General features: G+C 46.2%; 1 protein-coding gene across 3 annotated transcripts in view; it reads right to left on the bottom strand.

Moving 5' to 3' along the window:
* Positions 1–24,054, bottom strand: part of CPS1 (carbamoyl-phosphate synthase 1) — a 196,170-nt gene that overhangs the window by 26,291 nt on the left and 145,825 nt on the right. For all 3 annotated transcript variants that reach the window (XM_083399727.1, XM_083399725.1, XM_083399726.1), the window contains 9 exons: positions 23,272–23,453; positions 21,236–21,430; positions 20,018–20,085; positions 14,422–14,497; positions 12,933–13,010; positions 11,825–11,932; positions 11,167–11,256; positions 9,419–9,589; positions 7,661–7,735 (listed from right to left, as the gene is read on the bottom strand). In XM_083399727.1, the coding sequence (XP_083255853.1) occupies positions 7,661–7,735; positions 9,419–9,589; positions 11,167–11,256; positions 11,825–11,932; positions 12,933–13,010; positions 14,422–14,497; positions 20,018–20,085; positions 21,236–21,430; positions 23,272–23,453 (1,043 nt within the window). The remainder of the gene's footprint in view (positions 1–7,660; positions 7,736–9,418; positions 9,590–11,166; positions 11,257–11,824; positions 11,933–12,932; positions 13,011–14,421; positions 14,498–20,017; positions 20,086–21,235; positions 21,431–23,271; positions 23,454–24,054) is intronic.

Here is a 24,054-nt window from a genome sequence, read left to right as displayed (position 1 = left end):
GGGGGGAGGAGTCCCAGGCATCGGGATCAGGCAGCGCACTGCCAGCGGGAGGACATGAGTCAGGATTGGCCACGCCTCCATCGGGGAGCGAGGAAACGGTCGAGAGGAAGGTTGAAGGCTGGGCGCGCGCGCCAAGTTCAAATGTACAGGAGGGTGGCGCAGTTGGCAGCCCGGATAGGGAGCCAGGTCCCAAAGCCCGCCGAAAAGAGCGGGAGGAGTCAGGGGGGTCAACGTCAGCGTCAGAAGAATCCAGGAAGGAAGGGACCCCGGGGGGTAGCAGAACCCAGAGGAGAAAGGAGAGACGGAAGAGGTGGAGTAAGGCTAGAATCTTAAACTGGTGTACAGGGGGCGGAGATTCAGATGGAGCTTCGCCGATCTAACCCTAGACGTAGAGCTGGGGCGCTGCGGCTTGAAAATGGAAACTGTACTTCAATAAAGACTTTTGTACATTACTACCGGCTAGCGTTGGTCCTCTGTGAGCTGGGACCTGGAGCCAGCTCTGACAGTAAGCTCCATCTCCGTAAATTTTGCACCAAAAACCTCGTAACGTGAGTGGACGCAGCGAGGGGAGAGGATTGGTGCTTCGCGAGCTCACAAAAGTCAGGCAAGATGACTACAGAACAGCAACTAGCGGCCCTGCAAAATGCAGTGACACAACTCAACGCGGAGGTACTTGCATCCAGGAAAAGGGAAGAGGAAGCGGCTGCCGCCTGCAGGGATCTCCAAGCCAGGTTGGAAGTGCTTGCTAAGCAGGGGCAACCGGGACCCAAATCAGAGGGGATTGGGCTGGGGAAAAGAGGAGGCAGCCTTGTATCTCATTTCGATGGGAATTTACAGCAGTACCCTAACTTCCGAGCAGACCTGCTGTTTGCGCTGGAACTGCTGGATAAAGACTTTAGAGATGAGCAAGAGAAGGTGGGGTTTATCTGGTCCCATTTGCATGGGGAAGCTAAAGCGTGGCTGCGCAATCTGTGGAGAGAGAAGGATCCGGCGCTCCAAAATGCGGATGCTTTCATTAAAGCGATGGATTCGTGTTTTTTATCAAATATAGACATTGATATCGCCAGAAAAGACATACATGGGCTCAAACAAGGTAGAGCCAGTGTAAGGCAGTACCATTCTCGCTTTTTTGGATTAGTCCATGCGCTGGGATGGGAGAAGGATTCTGCTCCAGTCAGAGACCTTTTTTGGGAAGGCTTGAATGCAAATGTGAAAGATGAGATTGCAAGGGGGGAGAGACCAAAGAGCACTCAGCAAGTGGTCCAGCGGGCGCTGGAAATTGGGGTGTGTCTGGAAGAACGTCCATGGAACAGAGAAGAAGGACGTTGGGGACGTACGCCAGCGAGAGCACCTCCCCTCTTTCCCAAGGATGCAGCGCGTGCGCAATCCACACCTCCGCAGGGAGGGGGAGAGGAACCGATGGAGATTGGAGGCGCCAGGGCTCAGTCAGCTACCAGAGCCCTAACACCGGGAGCAGTCAAAGCGAAGCCTCCTAGAGGGAACAGGAAGTGCTACATCTGCGACAGTGCTCAGCACATGGCGAAAGAGTGTCCCCAGAGGCTCCACAAGCACACTGCAGCCTCAGCAAAAGTAACAGACGCAACTCAGCAGAGAGAACCACAGCAGGGAAACGACAGAGTCGGGCTGGAGGAAGAGGCACTGGGGTCCAGCCAGACAAGTCAGTGAAGCAATCCCCAGAAATTTTGCAGCCCATAGACCCCCTCCCGCCCAAACCAGTGGTGCAGCTCACAGCATCGCTCCAACTACCCAATGGACTCACTATGGAAGTGCCGATTACCATTGACTCTGGTAGTAACGCAGACTTCATAGGACTGGATTTCATTCAACAGCACAACATAGCACTACTGCCAGCCACGCTGCCTCTGAAGGTTGTCACGGTGGATGGCAGGGAATTGCTGGGGGGGCAGGTGGTGCAGCAAACGCCTCCGATGGTGATGCAAATTGGGAATCACCGAGAAGTCATCAGCTTCAATGTCACCCAACTGTCAGACACGCCTGTAGTATTGGGCATGAGTTGGCTGCACAGGCACAGCCCAGCATTGGCGTGGTACCAGCGCCAACTGACCTTCAGCTCCTCCTACTGTGCGGAACATTGCATTCTGCCTAGCCCGGAAGGGGAAGAGGATGACCCGCAGCTACAATTAGGCACGCTGCAAGCAGTGCCACTCAAGTACGCAGCGTTTTTGGAGGTTTTCTGCGAGAAGGAAGCGGACAAGCTGCCTCCCCACAGGTCCTATGACTGCAAGATTGACCTCCTGCCAGGGGCGACGCTGCCAACCGGGAAACTGTATTCCATGTCTGAAGACGAGCTGCAGGAACTCAGGGAGTTCATAGACCTCAACTTGAAGCGCGGTTTCATCCAGGAGTCGAAGGCAGTAGGGGGCAGTCCTGTATTCTTTGTGAAGAAGAAGGACACGCCCCAAAAAAGGCTTGTGGTAGACTATAGAATTTTGAACTCGAAAACCAAGCCCACAGCCTTTCCCATGCCCAAGATAGACGACCTGCTCGCAACGGTGAGGAAAGGACGCGTTTTCACAAAGTTGGATCTGCGAGGGGCGTACAACCTGATTCGCATACGGGAGGGCGACGAGTGGAAGACTGCCATGTTCACGCCCCTGGGCACCTATGAATACAGAGTTATGCCCTTTGGATTACAAAATGGCTCCCACTGTTTTCAAGCCTTCATGCATCACGTATTGGCGGGTCTCCTCTACAAGAAATGCGTCTGCTTCCTGGACGACATCCTGATATTTTCGGAATCAGAGGAGACCCACGAGGGAGACGTCAAGGAAGTTCTGCAGAGACTGCAGGAGCATAGGCTGTACGCCAAGCTGGAGAAGTGCCAGTTCGACATGAAGGAGGTAGATTTCCTGGGCTACAAGTTGTCGGACACGGGGCTCGCCATGGACAGCGCCAAGGTTCGCGCAGTGTTGGACTGGAAGAGCCCGCGCAATCGGAAGGAGGTCCAGCGGTTTGTCGGTTTCGCCAACTTTTACCGCAAGTTCATCAAGGGGTTCGCGATGCAGACGGCGGCCATTACCGACACGCTCAGCTCCAAGAAGAAGAAGTTCATCTGGACGGAGCAAGCGGAGCAGTCCTTTCAGAAACTCAAGCGTCTCTTCTCGTCCGAAGAGCAGCTACTGCATGTGAATCCCAGCAGACCGATGAGGGTTGAAACGGACGCCTCAGACAGAGCCGTGGGAGCAGTACTGTTGCAGCAAGACCCGCATGGGGACTGGAGACCGTGTGCCTTCTACTCCAGGAAGCTCAGCAAGTCAGAGCAGAACTACACCATCTGGGACAGGGAGTTGCTGGCCATTCATGCAGCATTCAAGGTGTGGCGGCACTTCCTCATCGGAGCCAAACACAGTGCAGGTCCGCACGGACCATAAGAACCTGGAGTACTGGCGCACGGCAAGGTTCCTGAACCAGAGGCACATACGATGGGCGGAGTTCTTTGCGGATTTCGACTTCAGGATAGAGTACATCCCAGGCGACAACAACATCATGGCGGATGCACTGTCCAGAAAGCCGCAATACCTCGAAGAGGCGGCACCAGCAGCGGCCAAGCACATTTTCGCACCGAAAGCGTGGGCGTGTGCTTCAGCAACCGTGGACCTGGATGCTGTCTGTCGAGCGCTGCAGGAGGACCCCTTCGCACAAGCCAAGATGGAGGAGGTGCACAGGGGCACGGCGAAGGACGACGAGTTCCAGATACGCGACGGATTACTCATCCGCAGAGGGGCCCTCTACGTACCGGGAGACGACCTCCGCGCAAAAGTACTGCAGCAGTTGCACGACGCACCCACCGCCGGGCACTTTGGCAAAGAGAAGACGGTAGAATTAGTAGCCAGAGATTTTTGGTGGCCCAAGATGCGGGGGGAAGTCGCGGATTACGTCTCGAGGTGCGACACCTGCCAAAGGGCCAAGTCAGTGCACAAACCGCCGGCGGGACTGCTCGAACCGCTGCAGACACCGAGCGAACCGTGGGAGAGGGTGGCCCTGGACTTTGTCACGGATTTACCCAGCTCGAGGGGCAAGACGGCAGTGCTAGTGGTGGTGGACATGTTCACCAAAATGGCCCACTTCATTCCGTGCGCGAAGGTGGCCACGGCGGAACAGACCGCCAAACTGTTCATAGACCACGTGTTCAGGGTTCACGGTCTGCCACGGTCTATCCTGTCCGACCGGGGGCGACAGTTCATCTCGAACTTCTGGCAGAAGCTGATGGGTTTCCTGAACGTCAAGATCAACCTAGCGTCGGCAAGACACCCGCAGACCAACGGACAAGCGGAGCGAGTCAACGCCATCATGCAGCAGTACCTGAGATGCTACGCAAATCAGCAGCCGGCAACATGGGTGGACTACCTGCCGCTCGCTGAGTTCGCCTACAACAACACGAAGCACGTGTCCACGGGGGTGACACCGTTCTTCGCCAACAACGGGAGGCATCCCAGAACCTTCCCGGGATTAGAGAGACTGGGGGAGGGGGAGCCACAGGCAGCGGAAGCCTTAGCGTCAGAGTTGCAGGAGGTTTACGAACAGCTTCGGAGGCAGTTAGAACTAGCAAAGCACGCATACAAACTGCAAGCTGACAAGCACAGAAGGGTTGGGGAAGACATACAGGTGGGAGACTGGGTTTGGTTAGCAGCCCAGGCAGTGCCGACCAGATCGTTAGCGAAGAAGAAGCTCGGACATAAGCAGCTAGGACCTTACCAAGTCGAGGCACAGGTCAATCCAGTGGCCTTCCGGTTGACACTTCCGGAGGGATCCAGAATGCACCCAGTGTTCCATAGATCAGTGCTCACGCCCTACAAAGCACCTCACAGATTTCAGGAGCCGGGCACGGCACCAGACCCGCTCAGGGAGACGCCCACAAGGAGGGGGTCACCAAGAGGGGAACCCATCAACCAGGTCACAGAGATTTTAGACTCGAGATGGGGGGAAGAGGGAGTAGAATATTTTCTCGCCAGAGAAGGTACCCCGGCCAGCGCCAACCGTTGGGTGCCGGACTATGCCTTGGACGAGCCTCTTCTCAAGGAAGAGTTTCATGCCATTTTCCCACACAGGCCCATGCCAGCCGCGTATTTCGACGACTGGCTTTTCACACCCACATTGTCAGCCAGCACGTTCCAGGGGTTCACCTCGGACGAAGAACCGGCACTAGAAACACGTTCCCCGGAGGGATCACCCTCAGGGTCTGACTCAGACCGTTCTTATTGGTGGGACGATCGACCAGAGGAGCAGTGGCGCAGGAAGTGGCTGGGGGGTCCTTGGCAGGCAACGTCCCCAGAGGAGACCGGGGGAGAGACGGACATGGACGTGTTGGGGGAGGACCTTGGGTTCGAGCACGGCGGCAAAGAGATGGAAGCAGAGGAAATTGAGGTCGACGAGAGCACGGAGGACGAGCCGGACTTATCCGGCTGGATGCACGCCACGGGGGACGAACTGTATCCGGCATTCACGCCCACAACGACGGAGCACCCAGCACCCACACCTGAAGGAGGGGAGGGGGAAGGGGGGGCTTTGAGGGGGGGATGGATGTCAGGGGTTCAGGAGCAGAGGCACAGGAAAGGGAGGAAATAGAGAGCGAGGGGGAGGAGTCCGAAGGAAATGTTAGCGATGACAGCGGTCCGAGGTCTCTGAGTCTTTCCAGCGAATCGGAAGATTCACAGAAAGGGGCTCCCATGGTCAGGGCAAGGGGGGTGCCTAGGGGGACACCCCAGGAAGAAGGGGCCAGAGGGGACTCAGAGAGCAGCAGTTGGAAATCAGGACCAGCGTCCACACCAGAGTGCAGTAGGGGGGAGGAGTCCCAGGCATCGGGATCAGGCGGCGCACTGCCAGCGGGAGGACATGAGTCAGGATTGGCCACGCCTCCATCGGGGAGCGAGGAAACGGTCGAGAGGAAGGTTGAAGGCTGGGCGCGCGCGCCAAGTTCAAATGTACAGGAGGGCGGCGCAGTTGGCAGCCCGGATAGGGAGCCAGGTCCCAAAGCCCGCCGAAAAGAGCGGGAGGAGTCAGGGGGGTCAACGTCAGCGTCAGAAGAATCCAGGAAGGAAGGGACCCCGGGGGGTAGCAGAACCCAGAGGAGAAAGGAGAGACGGAAGAGGTGGAGTAAGGCTAGAATCTTAAACTGGTGTACAGGGGGCGGAGATTCAGATGGAGCTTCGCCGATCTAACCCTAGACGTAGAGCTGGGGCGCTGCGGCTTGAAAATGGAAACTGTACTTCAATAAAGACTTTTGTACATTACTACCGGCTAGCGTTGGTCCTCTGTGAGCTGGGACCTGGAGCCAGCTCTGACAGCACCTAACAAACGAACCCATAATATAGGAACACGCAGTGGATTCCTTCCTCTCCTGGGATATGCTAATTAGAGTGAAGTTATGGAAACGATCCAGAAACGGTATTATATCTGCAGCCATTCAGGGTTCGAAGAGTCCTACCTGTAGTTCTTTTTCTGCATTACACATCATGATGGTAACCAAAGCAACCATAAAAATATCACCCCAGGTATGTTACCCTGACGTAACTTCACAGTTCCAAAAAAGACCAAATATTCCTGTTTTGAAGTCTAGTGTTGTTTCTGTGACGCTGCATTAATGAGGATTTTGAAGGTTGTATATGTTTGTCTGTTAGGAGCTGGCTAGGTATTTCATAAAATGTACTCTCTGTCACTCTGGAATATTTACCAGAACCTGACATCTCTCTGTGAGGAAAAACAAACAGGGAGTTCAGGCCTTTGCAATGATCATCGCAAATAGATAGGACTCAGACACAAATGAAGAGGGACATCCAGTGGTCAAAAAAAGTTATTTTCTGCAGGTAATCAGTTTGGTTAAGAAAGGTTAGATGTCTTTGCACTGGGTGGGGGGAAAATGGCTTCCAAGGTCTACATTGCTTGTCTCCCCTACCCTATCCTGAAGACACCTAGCAATTTAAGTACAGGTAACTCGCAACTTATGTGCATTAAACTTTTATGCATTCAGCTTTACATGCTTCGCAAACCCTTTAAACAAAAAAAAAAAGCAAAAATAAAAAGGAGGCAGGCATTGGGGGGGCCTTGGCAACCCCACCTGCCATTGCACCCAATGTGTTTTGACTACAGTATATGCAATTTTGGCTTTATGTGCTCTCCCCAGAATGTAACCCCACATAAGTTGAGAGTCACCTGTACAATAAAGATACCTTTAGTGAGGTGTCTTTTAAAAATGACCTACTCTCCAGTAAGAATCAGACTGTGGAAGCGCTGACTCAAGAGGGATCCTGGCCAGTAGAGTGAGTCAGCTGCCTTAAATGAACAACAGCTGAGGAGCTAGAAGGAGAGACTGCAATCTGAAGTCATATTTGAAGTAGAACTGTACAGTGGTACCTTGGTTTACGAATTTAATCCATTCCAGAAGTCCATTCTTAAACTGAAGCCATTCTTAAACCGAAGTGCGCTTTCCCTAAGGAGGCCTCCCGCTGCCGGTGCCCTTCCACCGTTCAGATTCTGTTCTTAGACCGAGGTAAAGTTCGCAAACTGGATCACTACTTCCAGGTTTGCAGAGTTCATAAACCGAATAGTTCATAAACAGGGCTGTTCTTAAACCGAGGTACCACTGTATTGACATTATGAGATAACATCTAAACATTAGTACCTCCCCGGTGGATGCCATTTCACATCGGAGAATAGGGTCAACATCTCTCAGACGGGGCCAGGAGAACATTGGAGCCTAGAAAAAGAGAAAGAGAATAAATTGATGCTCCACTAAAATTGTGACATCAGCCCTCGCCCAACTTGTTACAGTGAGAGGTACGGAATTAAGTGCTCAAGAATTACGCTTGCAGCAGAAATAGTAATGATTTTTCTAAGGCTTGCACTTGCTGTGACCCAACAACCCAAGCGCAGCCCATGGGTGTTCCAGTGTGGCCAGCCAGGTGCTTGACCTCTCTGCCACCCCAGCAAAAACATGGGGAAGAAGCGCATGTACTCTGGCAGACTACGGTTCATATTTCCTTGGTCTGCATTTATACTGGTAGGTTGTAAATTTTGGAGACCTGTTCTTGGAGACTATTCATATTATGTGTACATGCTTAAAACATTTAGTACCGTGTGGGTTGTTCAATGTGGGAATAAATTAAATGCCATGTACTTCTATAACCCTAGGCTGAAATATGGTATCTGAAAATATTTCTCGTGTTAGTTATGTAATAAATATTTAAGCCTAAGGGTAAAATTGCTCTAGTTGCAGAGAGCAAGTGTGCCATGTTATGGCATCTAGGAACCCCTTCTGCCGATCTTAGCACCTAAAGGGGTCTGTGGGGAAGGAGGTAGCCTTTGAGGTATGGGGGCCTGAGTCATTTAGGGCTTTAAACACTGAGCACTTTGAAGGGAGCCCAGAAATGAACTGGCAGCCATGAGGCTGTTTTAAAATAGGAGTTATATGGACTCTGAAGTGAACAGCAGCCAGTAACCTGGCTGCTGCACTTTGGACCAACTGAAGTTTATAAGTCATCTTCAAGGACAGCCAGGGACCCTCCTCTGTTCACCAAGACATTTATACAAATACCCACATTTTTTCTTGCAACCTCATTCCCCTAAACTTGTCCAGTTATCCTTCTTTAGTGACAGGGTGGAAAACAGAGATGGACGGGGACAGACAATCCAACCCAGAGAAGCGGTTGTGATGGCCCTTCTGTCTTGTGGCTGTGAGACAGACACAGGGAAGCCTCCCCCTCTTCGGCTTTTGACAAGTTTGGCTTGTGGCCAGATGTTTTGGGCTAGCTTTTTAAATGGGAGAGCAAAGGTTCAAAAGAAGACAGTATCAGGGTGCTGGTCTGGGGCACTTCAGGAGAAGGTAAAACTAATTAATAATAATGTGCTTAATATTTAAAAGGTTCTGTCAATCCCAAAGTGCCTGTTGAGATACTTCTAATTATTTCTGACATTTTAATAATCATACATGCCATAGGCACCTAAAAGCATTTTGTTGCCTCCTAGATAGACAAATCCTGTGGTTGTGACTTCCATACAAATAACTAAAGCAAAGCACAGATATACAACAAAGCTTCTTTTGGGGTGGGAATAACCAGAGAGAAGGGGCCCAAAACTATGAAAACCAGGGCTAACCGCTTCTAGATACAGCAGCGTCACCTGTCTCCTTTTCGTTAAGCACGCCAGCTGCCTCTGCATACAGTAACGCTGCCAATATGCAAGAGTCATCCACTTTTGATGTTTCTAGTTTTTAATTCCAACCTTTACCCCCCCCCCTTTTGCCCATTGCATTCTCATCAAAAAGTGGGGTTATTTAACCCATTTCTCTTACCAATATAACTTCTTTCCCCCCATCTCCATCAAATGAATGGGCAATCAGAGCTGAACATATCACATGAAGCCTTAACTGCTTCAGGCTTACCTTGATACCCACGTAGTCTGAAGGAATCATGGGTTTTGGCAGCGCAGGAAGGGCGGCCTCATGGACTTGCTCCCCAGTCATCACTTTAGTGGCCACATCAATGAAATCAAGACCAAGAGATTTGGACACAAATGGGAAAGAGCGTGAAGCTCGCAGGTTGCACTCTATCACCTGAGGATGAGGCAGGGAAAGCAACTTTAAACCCCGCGTCCTCATTGTGAGGAAAGACAAATGCCTTCCTTGTAGTCTTAGCCACTGGCAACACTCAAAACGTTTCTGGAAGTTAGACCTCAATTTCCCACCATCTGAGAGTGAATAGAAATGACCACCTGCTACACTCAAAGCAGATATAGGCAATAGCAAGAGGAAAGGCCTAGTAGAGTCTCAACACTTTCTGAGATCACATATTTTAAAGTCAGACAACCTGTATCCCCAAATGGTTAATCATTACTTTCAGTTCATGTTTTGCAGGATGGGCAACATTTCCCATAACTGAACACTGCAGGCCCATAAAGCTAAATCATCTTATTCTGCGGGCACTTTCAGGGGGAGCCACAAGAGAAGTGTATGTTAGAGTCAAGGGGGCAAGCGTGGCACATTTAAGCGTGACAGGACACTACCAATGGGCAATAACGATACAGGAGGGATGGCGAAGGGGAAACAAAGGATCTGTGGACAGGAAAGAATTAGACTGAAACCATAAGGGGATTGTTTCACGATACGTTTGGACTGGGAGGGAGGGGACAAATAATAAATTTAAAAAATGTATATAGCAGCTTCAGGGGCCCCTGTATAAGATCAGGAGAGAACATTTGATCTTCTCCCTTGCTCTGCTCCACAATGGTCCCAACTCAAGTCCCTTCCCTACAATGCTGTCTCCACTGGCCTCAAAAGAGTTTTCCCTCCTGGTGCAAATAGTAGCTTCCTGAAGGAGGGAGGGTTTTCAACAATGGACCAGGAAGGAAAGGGTTAAACTCCCACTCCCACCTCCTGCAGTCCAAATATTGCTCTCCATCCCCCACTGGCATCTGCAATTAATATTTTTTAAAGCTGTCTATGCTAATTGCATTCATGCAATTAATGTCTTTCTTAGTTTGGTCGTGAAGTGCTGCAATAGCTGGGCCTGAGGGCTAGGAGTAAGTTTAGGCACTAGATTTTTTTTACATGGGGGTGAGAGCTCTATGAAAATGTCGCCCTTTCAGTAAAACTGCTTTGAAGGCACACCATCTTCCTATGTTTTCTTCTATCCCTCTGCCTTCCGATTTGCTCTCTAGCTATCCATAATGACCGTAGAAAGCAAAATAGGTATGTATTGTAGAGTCAAACTTGTGCTGTGCTAATAGGATGAGTCTCGTATAACATTCTTACCAATCTTATTTAGTGCTGATCTGATTTAAGCCCAGTGCTGAGCTAACACACTTGCTGACAGACGACAATTCTACAGAGCTTGCTTTATCCTCAAATTACTGCATTGTGTGGGCAGACAGAGTTCTTTTCTCAAAATTGTATCACAGGGCGCCTTATAAAGTGGTGAATGGCAGCGTATCAGTGGTACAAAGACCCATGTAGCAGCAAACAAGGCAGATATTATGTGCCTAGCACTGTCCCACGCGGTGCAGCAAACAGCGGCAACAGCCTTGGTGATTTTTCGCCCGGTGGGTATCAAGAAAAAGAGGGCTTTTGAAGGAGAGCTCCCTCTTTATTATGATGATGAGCCACTTTGTACATTGAGCTAAAATGGGTCTCACCAAGACTTCATTTCCCCGGATGAGAAACTGAACATTGAATGGTCCAGAGATAGCAAAGGCATCTGCAATCTTCCTGGTTGCAATTTTCACCTGAGAGAACAGAAGAAAGCATGTATTTACTCAGACAACCTCCTGCCCCCAAAAGTAAAACAACTACCACCGCAGCAACAACCTGAGAACCTGGAATTGGAGAGCCACCGCTTCCTTGAACATCTTGCAGATAAGTGCTGGCTCTTCACTGTCAGAACTGCCCCAAATTACGCCTGAGAATGAGCTCCAAGTTGCGTTTCCAGGCTTGCTTCATTGCTCCCTAACTCCCCCTAACACAGCAAATAACGGAAGCAGCCAGGTATGCAACATGGAGGACCAGTAGGTCTCTCCATTACTTATGGATCAAGATGATGCAAATAATGTTTCTCTGAGTTAACTTGCTTGCCCTGAGGCAGAACACATATTGGATGCTGTAGTGCCTTGGCACAGAACATACACACTAGCCTTTTCCTCTCTTTTTAAAACAAACTCTGTGAGAGCTACCCAATTCCACTCTGGTGGCCATAATTGTTTTCAGTGTGTCTCTAAAGAGTTTATTAGTATAGTTAATAGTGTCCAAGGTCTAATGCTGCCCGTTATCATTAAAACGAAACAAAACCACGCTGACCTTCTCCAAGGCTCCTTGGCTAATCGTTTGTGCAGGGAACATCAACGTAGCATCTCCAGAGTGAACACCAGCATCTTCCACATGCTCAGAAACAGCATGACAGATAACCTGCTCAAAAAAGAGCCAGTAAAAGTGTTAGTATGTAATAGCAAACTGTGGTAGCTAAAATGGCTGTGAGCCAGTGCTTCGTGGTTAAATAAGCTGTACAATGTTTAAACCTTGTTATCTGCTAACGACTGTTATCCCCAAATATCTTCTCTCTTCACTTACCAGCCTTCTTCTAATTTAACAGTCCAATTCTATACATTTCTACTCAAAAGCAAACCTGCTGAATTCCATAGGACTTACAGCCAGGTATGTATGCATAGTGCTGCAGCCTATTATCGTTCTAAATATTTTGTTTTACTTAGGTCCAAGCTATCTGAAAGATTGTATTCCCTCATATGAACTTACCTGGAATGTTGGGTCCTCACTCCTGCCCTATTTTATGGGGTTTTTGTAAGGACTACAAAGTACCTCAAACACAGTATACGAATGAATACTTACTATTTTTATTTACTTCTATTTGTTATGCCCGGCTATTTAACACTATGGTGATGCTTGCAGTGGATGCCGGGAATTAGAGATCTCTGTGCACAATTACTGTACCATTGCATAATGGAGAGCCATTCCAGATCCATCACAGAATTCAGCTAACATTTTTCAAACTCTCAGGGGCAATCTAAGATATCTTCTGCTATGTGTGAACTGATGAGTCTGCTATACTGTATCTTGTTTCAAGCTTTGGCCTGGTTGGAATGGGTCCTTGAATTCTGATAACGCATTTTGCTTGCGTAGATGGAGATGAGAGAGGCATGTGCAGTTGTGCATAGTAACGAGCCTATTGTCCATGCATTGCTCCGCCCACTTTTGCCGCTGGCCCCGCCCACCTCTGGCATGTGTTCCCTGAAAGGTTTCCCAGAAGAGAATGTTGCCCCCATTGTGAAACGGGCTCCACATCCCTGATCTAGAACTTGGAATGAAACATTTGTTAAGGCTGCTTTAATATTCCGTCTGTAAATCCTGGGAAGTATTTTTTTAAAACATTATTTAAGGAAGAAGTTTGTACCTTTCCATTCTTTGCAACAGCATCCATTTCCACTTCCCGAGCGCCTTCAACGAATTTTGTCAGCACAACAGGGTGTTCCTATTGATATCACAAGGAAGAAAAAAATATACATCCTGTATGACTATGATTTGGCACTGTGTTAGTAACTGGCATGAATTCTAGTATCTGAAATATTTCAGTAGAAAGAAAGGATGGGGGAGGTCATTGTAACAGAATCAGTCTTAGCAAGTTTGCAGCCCCCTCTTGGCTATGGAGTTGACATTTGGAAATGAACTGAAAACTGCCATAATGATTTGCAGCCTACATGGCACAAGAGCTGGGCTCTTTGAAAACTGAGCTTCTTCTGAGAATGTGAAAATCCAGCCCAGAAAATGGAAGCGTCTCTAAATGTAAAAACATGAGTTCTATCTCAGCTTAAGCATTAGGAAACCCGCACTGATGGGGTGGGGTTAAAGTTGTTGCACTTGTTTGTAGCTGAGAAAAGTTTAATAAAGTTGTGGCCCTCCAACAAGCACATTCTGGGGAGTGTGAGTAATGGTGGCGGCTGCTTCTACATACGCAAAATAAGTTATTATTACTCGGGAATCATGTGCAATTAAAGAACATTAGCAGGAAAGATTCACAGACTGGCTTAAGAACTTTCATGTAATTTCAATATCTTGTCTGAAAACAAACTCTTTAATCTTCCTTTCTTCATGCCTCTTCTACAGCTTCATCCTATACTGTACATCACTACCAATGGCATTTACAGGCGCAAGTCAGCAGAACGTATAATTGTTTAATACTGCACATAACGATTGCTCAGGATCTGTTTCCTGGGCATTGCCGTATGCTATTAATTCTCCTTAAAATTACAGACTACACTTTTCTTACTCCAACTGAACATCACCCGGCACACCAATCAAACTTATTTCCCATGAAAAGTACAAAATAAAAAAACAACCAACACCATTTTGTCCTGGGTCTTCTGAAATACTTTCACTAGAAAATTGTGACTATCATCATTCACACTGCAATCTCTTTAGGCCAATAATGACAGCAGGTTAATGCTAAATGGAATGGTGCTCTCCCTTGGGCCAAAGGAAACAAAGGCGGCACAAAGCAATGGAGTTAAAAGTTTTATTTATTTTCATTTTTAAAAAAACAAAGCCATGAAATTCAATTAACTAATAGGGGTATAAGCAAAGTTCACCTGATCTGGAAATTTAATAATAATGATGATGATGAAGACGAAGAAGACAATACACATCCATGCGCACATGCACTACTACTACAAATTTACAAATGTCTTAATCTTTTACTGTTACTATTAGAAATCAAAGGCACCTTTGTAAGAAGGAATGTTCCAAGTATCAAACAAGTTCCCAAATTAAGAGTGTAGGAACATGCAAGACTTCATGTGGATAAGCAAATTTAATCATATTCAAGTTTCCTAAAACAAATAAGAATCAACTGAGTGGAGGGAAATGAGGACAGTGTTGTATAATACCTGTGAAACTCTGGTTGCCTCTGCCAAGAACTTTTTCATCTCTTTTTCTGTATGGACTACATTCATTGCTGAGCCACTATGAAGAAAGAGGGTAGGGAAAGGTTAAAGATACTGTCATATCACACTTTTCATCTTCGGAAACTGTCTTCCATTCAACTCATCCTCCCAGTTCTTTCTTAAGCTGAAAGGATAAAGCAACTCTTCACCAAAGGTAAACAATATTGAACTTACCCCTAAAAAGGTGAGTGCCCCCAAGAATATACCAAATCAGGGAGAAGGATTATTGACTAAAGATTCTGTAAAAAGGCTGGTTCTCCCCAAGATCTACTCTTGCTCAATCATTTGCAATGGTTTCACAGGGAACTTGGCATTGCTGAAAACAACGGTGTGTGAAATGCTAATTCTGGGACAATAAGTTTTCAGCTTAGTTTGTCATCCATATTTGATCTCCTTTCATAGCCAAACAATTCCTTTTTGGAATCACAAGAATCATGTCAGAGAAAGTTGAGAATGAGTGGACCTATTGTTTGTCATATCAAAATACAATGCCAACACCAACGTTCACAGTTTTCTCAAGGTTTGTTATTTCTGAATTTGGGGTTTGGTCAGCTATAATATCTGTGAGATACAGTAGTTTAGGTACACTGGAAAAAACAGGTAGGTGGGGATTCAGTTCACCCTCCACCCCACCCCACCCCCCATTCTCTTTACGTAGTTGCTTTGCTATTTTCTAAAATCCTCAACATGGTAATTTTCAGCTCATGGTTTGCACTCTTGCCACATGGAGTGCCTTCAGAAGAAGAATATTTTTTATGGAAAAAGTCATCATGAAATTCCACCATGAAAATATCCTTGTAAAATTCAAATTCATGCTCTATCCTGAGTTATCTAGCTAAAGCATACAATCTCTATGACATTGTATGGTATTCTCACACATTGCCTGGGGCCAACCCAGCAATATTTATGATTTTCACAAACCCATAGATCTTGACATTTGGCCTGAAAGAGACAGCCCAGGTTTCTTTTAGTTTGTTTTAAACTATGGTTGAATGCAATGTATGAATGAGGTCATCAACTAAGAGTCTGTCTAGGTGAACTGTTTATAGAGTATGCTCTTGTCTTTTAAAAAATTTCTTCCACACCATCAGAATGATTCCTACTCTTTTTGAAGAATGAGACCAGATTTTGTTATCTGCACCATCTAAGGATCTTCTGCTCCTGAAACATCACAAAACCTCCCTTCGCTGTTTTGGTATTCAACCAGTAAAAATCTGACTTATGTCCAGGTGCCTTTTCTTTAAAATAATTTTACCCTTGTGTCAGGGGTTCAGGAGCAGAGGCACAGGAAAGGGAGGAAATGGAGAGCGTATATGTTCTGCATATAAAAATTGGGTTATGAGTACGTGTATGTAGTAGTTGTTGGTTTTTTGTTTGTTTTTGTTTTAACCATTTCACCCTCAGCATTCTGAAATTCTTTAAATTCTTCTGTCAGTAAAAATCTGACTCTTGCAATTGCCCACCCCCTGCTTAACCCCAGAATTTCAAAGAATCATAGAGTTGGAAGGGACCACGAGGACCATTGCTTAAACACACAATCCCGAAATTAAGTGCCTCATGCTCCACCAACTGAGATATTCCCTCAGGGTGGAATTAATAATAATAATAATAATAATAATAATAATAATAATTCTACCCCACCCATCTGGTTGGATTTCCCCAGCCACTCTGGGTGGCTTCCAACAGAAGGTTAAAAGATACATTAAAACATCAATCGTTAAAACTTCCCTAAACAGCTTCAATACAGCCTGATCTCTCGTCTGAAGTGACTCAGATGTGGCACAAAACAGGTGTTGCTCAGGCACCATATGAAACAGCAGGAATACACCCAATACCTTCCACACTACTGAACATATAGCAGGATCATACTGAATCTTCCTTGAAATATTGCAGTCTGTAATACCAGCAGAAGAAAACACCACCACCACTGTGTGAAACCATGCAGGAAAATCCAGAAAGACAGAAGTGCTGCAAAATCCCTGTCCAGAAGAGCCCAAAGATGGCAAATGCCTAACCTATTTGTGAAACACCTTTTCCCCTTAAGAGAAATTGTTGTTTGAAATGCTTTTGGAATTCAATACAGTTTTGTCTATGTAGTTGGTACTGTTGCTCTTTCATACCAAAATTTAAACCACTATGCTGCATCAGTTCTTGTACAATACTTCATATTATGGGATCTCTAGTTATTTTTTATTAAACATTCTACTGGAACTAATGAGGATGAAACCGTTAAAGCTATGTGGAAGTTATTCCATGAGCCAATTACCTTCAAAAGAAGAGTAAACCTTTTGCAAGATGTCCCTGTCTTTCTAAACAAAAGATCAGCACTTCAGAACAGATCAAATAACTCCTTCTAGGCTTGAGAATCCTGTGGACTGCTTTAAAAAACCCATTCAAAAGAGGTTTTAATTGAATTATTTAACGCTAACTTACAGTTAATCATATCATGAAGGCCTTTTGCACTTATCAGAATCCCGCCCCCTGCTTAAACATTCTTTCCGCTTCCTTCAGTGTCAGGGTTGCATCCCTCAGATGAATAGTTTGCCTCTCTTTTATTATCAGAAGGCTTCAACTCAATTTCCATCTGCACATGCGAACTGTGCTCAGCAAACTCTATTTCTCTTCCTACCCTCTCATCTGTGAATAAGCACATTGCCACATTAAGCTTTGTTGAGGGAGTATTTAGAACATCTCTGCGCACTGATTCAGCTCATTCCCAGTTCTCCTTGTTTTGTTTTGTCAGCCATATCCTGAAAGAAAAGCAGCTGCCACGGCACATACTTGTCATAAAACTGTTACAGGTGAAAGAGAATTTCATATTGAAACTGTAGATGTGGTCAACACAACACAGGTATGCCTATATTTCTCAATAACTGAAAAACAAGGCTGGCAAGATGTGTGTTGTGACATCCTTAGGGTAATGTACCATTACTCAGAGGGCTCCTCTCCCCATCTTATGATTGAATAATATGCAACAATAAACGTTAGAAATTTGAACAATGCTGCCATTTAATGGTACTACCAGACTTTTAGACATCTGAAGGCAGCCCTGTTTAGGGAAGCTTTTAATGTTTAGTAGATTATTGTATTTTAATATTGTGTTGGAAGCCGCCCAGAGTGGCTGGGGTAACCCAGCCAGATGGGCGGGGTATAAATAAATAATAAATGATGATGATGATGATGATGATGATGATGATAGGTTCCAGGAGGCCAACAGCCTCTCAGGCATGCCACTGGGCTACCGACAGACCAGGTCCACTTGCGGGGGGCCAACCACTAGCTTTGCTCACTGCTGCCAGGTTTCCAACTTACCTTCAATTAAGCAAAACTAGTCTATTTGTAAGGAGGGTTGTCACCACCCTTTGGAGCCTTTGTCTTGTAATTGTTGTTTCACATGGTATATGCCTTACATTTTGTTATACAAGAAATTCTCTACTGATCACTATAGGAGTGGAAAATACGTGGGCTCCAACTCCAAAAGGACAAATTCTATTTATCAAACCAGTGTTGGATGCTAGAGATAGGGACTATGGAGTGCAGACTTTCCTGCTGTGGGCAGCATGTCAAATGCGACAGTGCTAACAGGACGGCTCCACCAGAAAGAAAGCGGACACAAACTTTGCTACAGTTTTAGCACATGCTGAAAACCTGGGAACTGATTCTGTTCAACTTCAGCACAGCTCAAACCCAAGATCTGCTGGGATGAATTTGGGCCTATGCCATCGTAACTCCATCCTAGTTCTGCCAGGAGTTACACATGACTTAAACTGACATAGGTTTCACCAGCTTCCCAGAATTAAGATTGCTAATCCTGTTTTTAACTACATTGTATGTTAAGATTACTGTACTACTTCTATTCTTGTACACTTGCCAGAAGCATTTACATGACAGGTGGTATATAATTTTTTAAAATAAAAAATAAAGTGAATAAAATGGCTAGATCTACTTCACCACTCCGAGAGTAAATGAGAGAAACAAGGCTTATTATTATTTTTCTTTTTAGCAAGGATGACATTCTGTGATTTACTAAGGGCATTCAACTGACTTTTATATTGCCCAGTACATGTCAGAATGTTTTGACCCATCTTCCTGGACCTTTTATAATCTGAAGATATTACCAGTAGCTGTCAATTTATCTACATTTCTGACAGTATAGCATGCATACACACACATTAGGTGACACCTTTTCTTCTTTTGAAGAGGGTATACATGGGGAGGTCCCAACACATTTGTGTGGGCAGCATTTGCCAAGATATTGTTCCCAATACTTCCATGTGACTTTTTAGACCTGCAGGACAGTGACTGTACGTACACCTCATAGCTGGTACTGAAGCCGTCAAAGATGGATGCATGAAGGATCAACTGAGCTGCTAAACAGACATATCAGTTAAGAGCATCTGAGTGGGCATTATCCACAGAAAACAATAGTATCACCACTACTATCTTCTAGGATTTGAAGCGCCAAAACCCAATTGTCCAGTTAAGAAATCACTTTTTCATGGTGTTGGAGAAAGAGACTTTTCAGACTGTTTACAGGATCCAATTTGATTGTGTTTTTCAGCTTTGTAAAGGCCCATAACAGATCTTAAGGCAGGAGCACTCCTGCCATCATCAGGTGCTCCTGAGCATCAGCAGCGGTCATCATTGTCTCTGCTCAGACGGATCTGATGCAAGCAAGCAGGAAGCAAGAAAGCGAAGGGAAATAATTGTTGCCCAGACTAGAGTGGCTTCCAAGAAGTAAGCCTTAGGAGGAGACAGCTGAAAAGTATGTCGGCTGAGGAGCAGGATAACCCAGGGTACTCTGGGAAGGGAAGAAAATACGTGAAGATGGTCACTCGCTTGGATGGCTTTGGAAAAAAGAGGATGGGGTAAATTCATGGAAAGTCAGTCAATCCACCCGTGAGCCAGGACTGCCAAATGAGACATTCATATCAGCTGCTGATGTGGGGCAGGGGAGCTGGAGAGAAACAGAAGCAACAGAGAGTGAATGTTGCCTTCATGCCCTGCTTGGGACTTCTCCAAAGCAGGTGGTAGGTCACTACTGTGAAAAGGAGGTTGAGCTAGATAGCTTCTTGGTCTGACCCACCAGGACTCCTCAGAGAATTCGCCCAGGTGCTTTGAGTGAAGGGACATGGGCAATATGGGAATGGGAAAGTCAAGGTTAACCGCCAGCTGCTACGTAGGGGACCCCAGGTTAGGAGACTCTTCTGATTTGGAAACTGGGGAGCAAATAGCCCTAACATTGGTTTGGTGCAAAGTCAATACTCTGTAATCAATGAGATGCTGACAAATGGCAAAATGACTAAGAACCCTACACTGAAGTTCTTAATACAATATTAAGTTGAGAGAGCCTGCTGTTGGCTCAGATATATGAGTGCCCGGCAGGTCTAATACTTTTTCATTATCTCGGTACCTATCAGACCTGCAGCTTCTTGGTCTAAAAACTTAGCAGCTTCCATAGGTAGCACAGCGGTATCCTGATAGTGCAAACAATGTAGGAAGTTCAATTTACATTGTCAAGGGCGGGGGAGAGGCTTACCTCAAAACATAGGAAGGTCTCAGCAAGCATGGGTAGCCAACCAAGTTAGCAAATTCAACAGCATTCTCCTAAAAAGTTGGGAAAGGATATTTTTTTATATATAAGATACTGAGAATGCCTAGACATGTTTGTACAAGTAAAATCTGGATACATTCTCAGTCTTTGGTGTACCTGAATAAGCTAATCTGTATATGGAGGAGCGGAAGAGTGTTCTCAAAGGTTTTTAGAAGAGAGAAGGAACCTAACCACCCTGAATGGTGATATCACACAGCAGGTCACAAAAGAAGCATTGCAAATGAAAGTGGGGTGCTTAACATTTTGGGTGTGTTTGAACCATCATTCTGCATAATGCAAACAACCCTAGGAGGCAAAGCTCAGCAGCAGGCGGCAGGGTTGGGCTAGGCCACTTATCTGACCTGTCTCTGGCTGCCACTGCTGCATATCAGGACAAGGAGTGGCGATGAGGTTGGCACAGTGCAGGTGCCACAGCAGAGCCCATCTGGTGCTTCTGCCAAGGTCTTTGTACCACACTTACCCCATCCTTCCCCACTCCACCCTGGTATGCAGGGAGGCCAGGTGCAGCCCCCACCTCTCTGTCTGCTCCTGCCAAAGCTTGAGGTCTTGTGCCTCCTTCCACTCTTCCATGTGGATACTTCTGCTTAACTATGTTTGTCATTTCAGCCAAACCATGGTTAACAATAGCTATGGCTTGTTTGAAACAAGTCAGCTTGTTTCAAACAAACTACAATTCATGCTAGTTTCTCAGGCCAGATGAAATAATGTTGTGGGTAATTAAAAATGGTCACACAGAAAGAGGGGAGGGGAGGGGGAGCATGGAAGGTTCTCCTGGGCTCTCTGGACAGGCATGGCAGAGCAAAAATAACCCCCCACTCAAAATTCCTGGACACCAAAAGTGCTTCCTAAAAATTTCAATGCCTCAGAAACTGACCTGTAACTGTAACTGACTAAAAAAATGAACCGAACAGTGTGATAGGAGGAAACTCATCTTCAAAGCCCTCACATGTATAGCAAGGAATAAACCCAAGGAAAGGATTACGATCCAGCTAGGGCACAAGCTTGCTTGCTCCTACATCCATGCTGCAGGATGAAGGCACCCTTCTAAATACGAACAAAGAAAATTAATTGTGAACAGTGGCTTAAGCCTTCAACTGCTGTTCCTTAAATTACTAAACACAGATTAGATGTATGTCTACATACCAAGGAATTAACTGCTTTCCAGGGTGCTTGAGCTATTTGCAGCTCATCAAGAACAGCAGAGAATGTAGATCGATCCTCTGCCCGGTCAATCTGCAGCGGGTTAGTGCCCATAATTCTAACTCCATTCCGGTAAAGTGGCACAGCCAGGTTGTTTGGAATCTGCCCTCCTACAGAGATGATGCAGCCATCGCATTCCTATAGAAAATGAGAACAGAGAGAAACTTAGACCCCCAAAAAAAACACACACCACAAGTTGATTATGTGCAGCTCCTTGCCAAACTAAACCATCTATTAGCACAATCAGAAGCAAGGTAGAGAGAACAGCTTGGATCCAGAGAAGGATGAGGTTCCAGTAATTGTCTTGCTCTATTCTGCCTTGGTTAGACACACCTGGAGTCCTGTATCCAGTTCTCGGCCACAATTTAAGGATATTGACAAGCTGGAACGTATGGAGGGCAACCAAGATGATGGAAACCAAGCCTTATGAGGAATGGTTGAAGGAGCTGGATATGTTTAGCCTGGATAAGAGGAGACTGAGAGGAGATATGATAGCCATCTTCAACTATCTAAATGGCTGTCACATGAAAGAAGGAGCAAGCTTGTTTTCTCCTGCTCCGATAGCTTCAAGTTACAAGAAGAGAAGTACTTTCTGATGGTTAGAGCTGTTTGACAGGGGAACAGAATCCTTTGGGAGGTGGTGGACTCTCCTCCCTTGGAGGTTTTTAAGCAGAGGTTGGATGGTCACCTGTCAGGGAAGTTTTAGTTGAGTTTCCTGCATTGCAGGGGGTTGGACTAGATGACCCTCAGGGTTGCTTCTATAATTCTATTATTGTTTTACTTTCTCATACATGGAATTTTAAGCTTCCCACTTTGACACTCGCAAAACAACTCTCTGTAAAAAAGGGGTGTTGTCCAGAGCAGCACCCTGTGGGGTGAACCAGTCCCAAGGGTTGTTGCAGCTCTGGCTGCCAAAGCCCCAGTTAACCATTCTCTCCTCCCAGTAAGCTCCAGGACAATATGAAAGAACCCTCCCTCCCTCCTCTAGTCCGACACCACTAGCACTACTTTTGTCTGGGCTAAGTCAGGTGGGCCAGTTTTAAAAACAGAATTCCAAAGGAGTCACATCATGAACCCTGACTGCTAATGGGTGACCTGGTGCTCTGACCTCGAAAGGGCACTTGGCCTTGTTCCTAACAAAAGGAGTGTTCTCATGTCTCCAGCCTGGAGGCTTTTCACCTGGCTTCTTTGAATTCTCTCCCCCCCCCCCCCCCAATAAAAGAGAGAGAGAGAGAGAGGTACTTGACAGGTGGTATTAATTGGATTGCAGCTCATGCTGCCCTAGTAGGAGACAGGGTCAAGAATTCAAGTATTTTAGGAACAGAGTTGCAAAGAAAATACATTTTTAAGTATTCTGCTTAAGCACTTTGCTGAGCCAAAGGTGACAATGAGACTGACTTTGCAAAATGGAAGGTTTAGGAAACCTTGGTTTATATTCTTCTGAGACTATTTGGGTTTTTACCTCCTGTTGGGAGGTGTCCAAGATGATGAGCAGGCTGAGGCAGCACAGAGACCTTCAAAAACTGCTGCACATCTATCAGAGCAACTTTTTGAAAGCTGTGTTTGGCATTTGAAAAATCATGTTAGCTTCAATGGCATTGTCCTCATGCATAAAATTAAGCATGTGTGTAATTGCTTTCACAATCACAGGTTAAAACTAAGCTCAGCAAGGGCAGGACAATTTGATCCATAAATAACTGTGAAATAAATTAAATCAGCTTGTAAATACTGTGCAATATGTCATCTTTGGAAAATAATTCTCTATTTATTTGGCAGTCATTATGGAGCAGTTGGTTAGGAACTGCAATGCCATGCAAAATATAATGCCAGGGTCTTAAAAAAAAAAAAAAAAAGTAGTGCCCAGCCCAAGGGGACAATGAGACTGACTTTGCAAACTGTTTGGCATGGTTTAGGAAACCTTGGCCTTGATTCTTATTTTGAGGCTGTTTGGATTTTGGATTAAAAAATAAATAAAATACCTCCTGTTGGTAGATGTCCAAGATTCTCTCCAGGGACAGCTCATCGAAGTAGAGCCTGTCACACTCATCAAAATCCGTGCTCACTGTCTCCGGGTTGCAGTTCACGACAACTGTTTTCTTACAGAGCTGTCGCAATGTGCGGATGCAAGACACGGCACACCAGTCGAACTCCACGCTGCTCCCTGCCAATGAAAGAGCAAAACCAGGTGAAGTTTTGAAAGGAGATCATGGTGCAGGCAGGTTTTAAAACATCAGGAGCGGTGAAGGGCAGAGCAAAGATTCCAACTGCTTCCGTGTGAGCCTCCCAGTAACTCAAAACCTGTGCAAACATCAGCAATACCTGTGAACGACTGAGTTCATAGAATCATAGAGTTGGAAGAAGCCTCCAATGCCAGCTAGTCCAACCAACTGGCAAAGCAGGATATCCACTGCTAAGGTACTTCTGGGAGGTGCCATCCAATCTCTGCTTACAAAACCTCTAATGAAGGGCAGTTCTATCACCTTCTGAGGGAGGAACTATTGTCTGTACCATCTGTACCAAGTTTTCACTACTGTTTTTGAATCCTTTTCTTGTCATTTGAAGCCACTGGCCCAGACCTCTGGAGCAAGAGAACACAAGTCTGCTCCCTCAACTCCATGACAACCCTTCAGATTAATTCTCTCTTCCCCAGACGAAACACACCCAACTCTTTCACCCCTTCTCCGCAGGACTCCAGGCCTCCAGGCCCCTTTGCCATCCTTGTACTAAATAGCACCTTCCTGGAACTAGTTCAGCAGTTCATG

The sequence above is a fragment of the Podarcis tiliguerta genome, assembly GCF_965153285.1.
Source record: "Podarcis tiliguerta genome assembly, chromosome: 1".
NCBI classification, from domain to species: Eukaryota; Metazoa; Chordata; class Lepidosauria; order Squamata; family Lacertidae; genus Podarcis; species Podarcis tiliguerta.
Note: the sequence above shows the minus strand (reverse complement) of the source record. Positions and strands in the feature narration are given on the sequence as shown.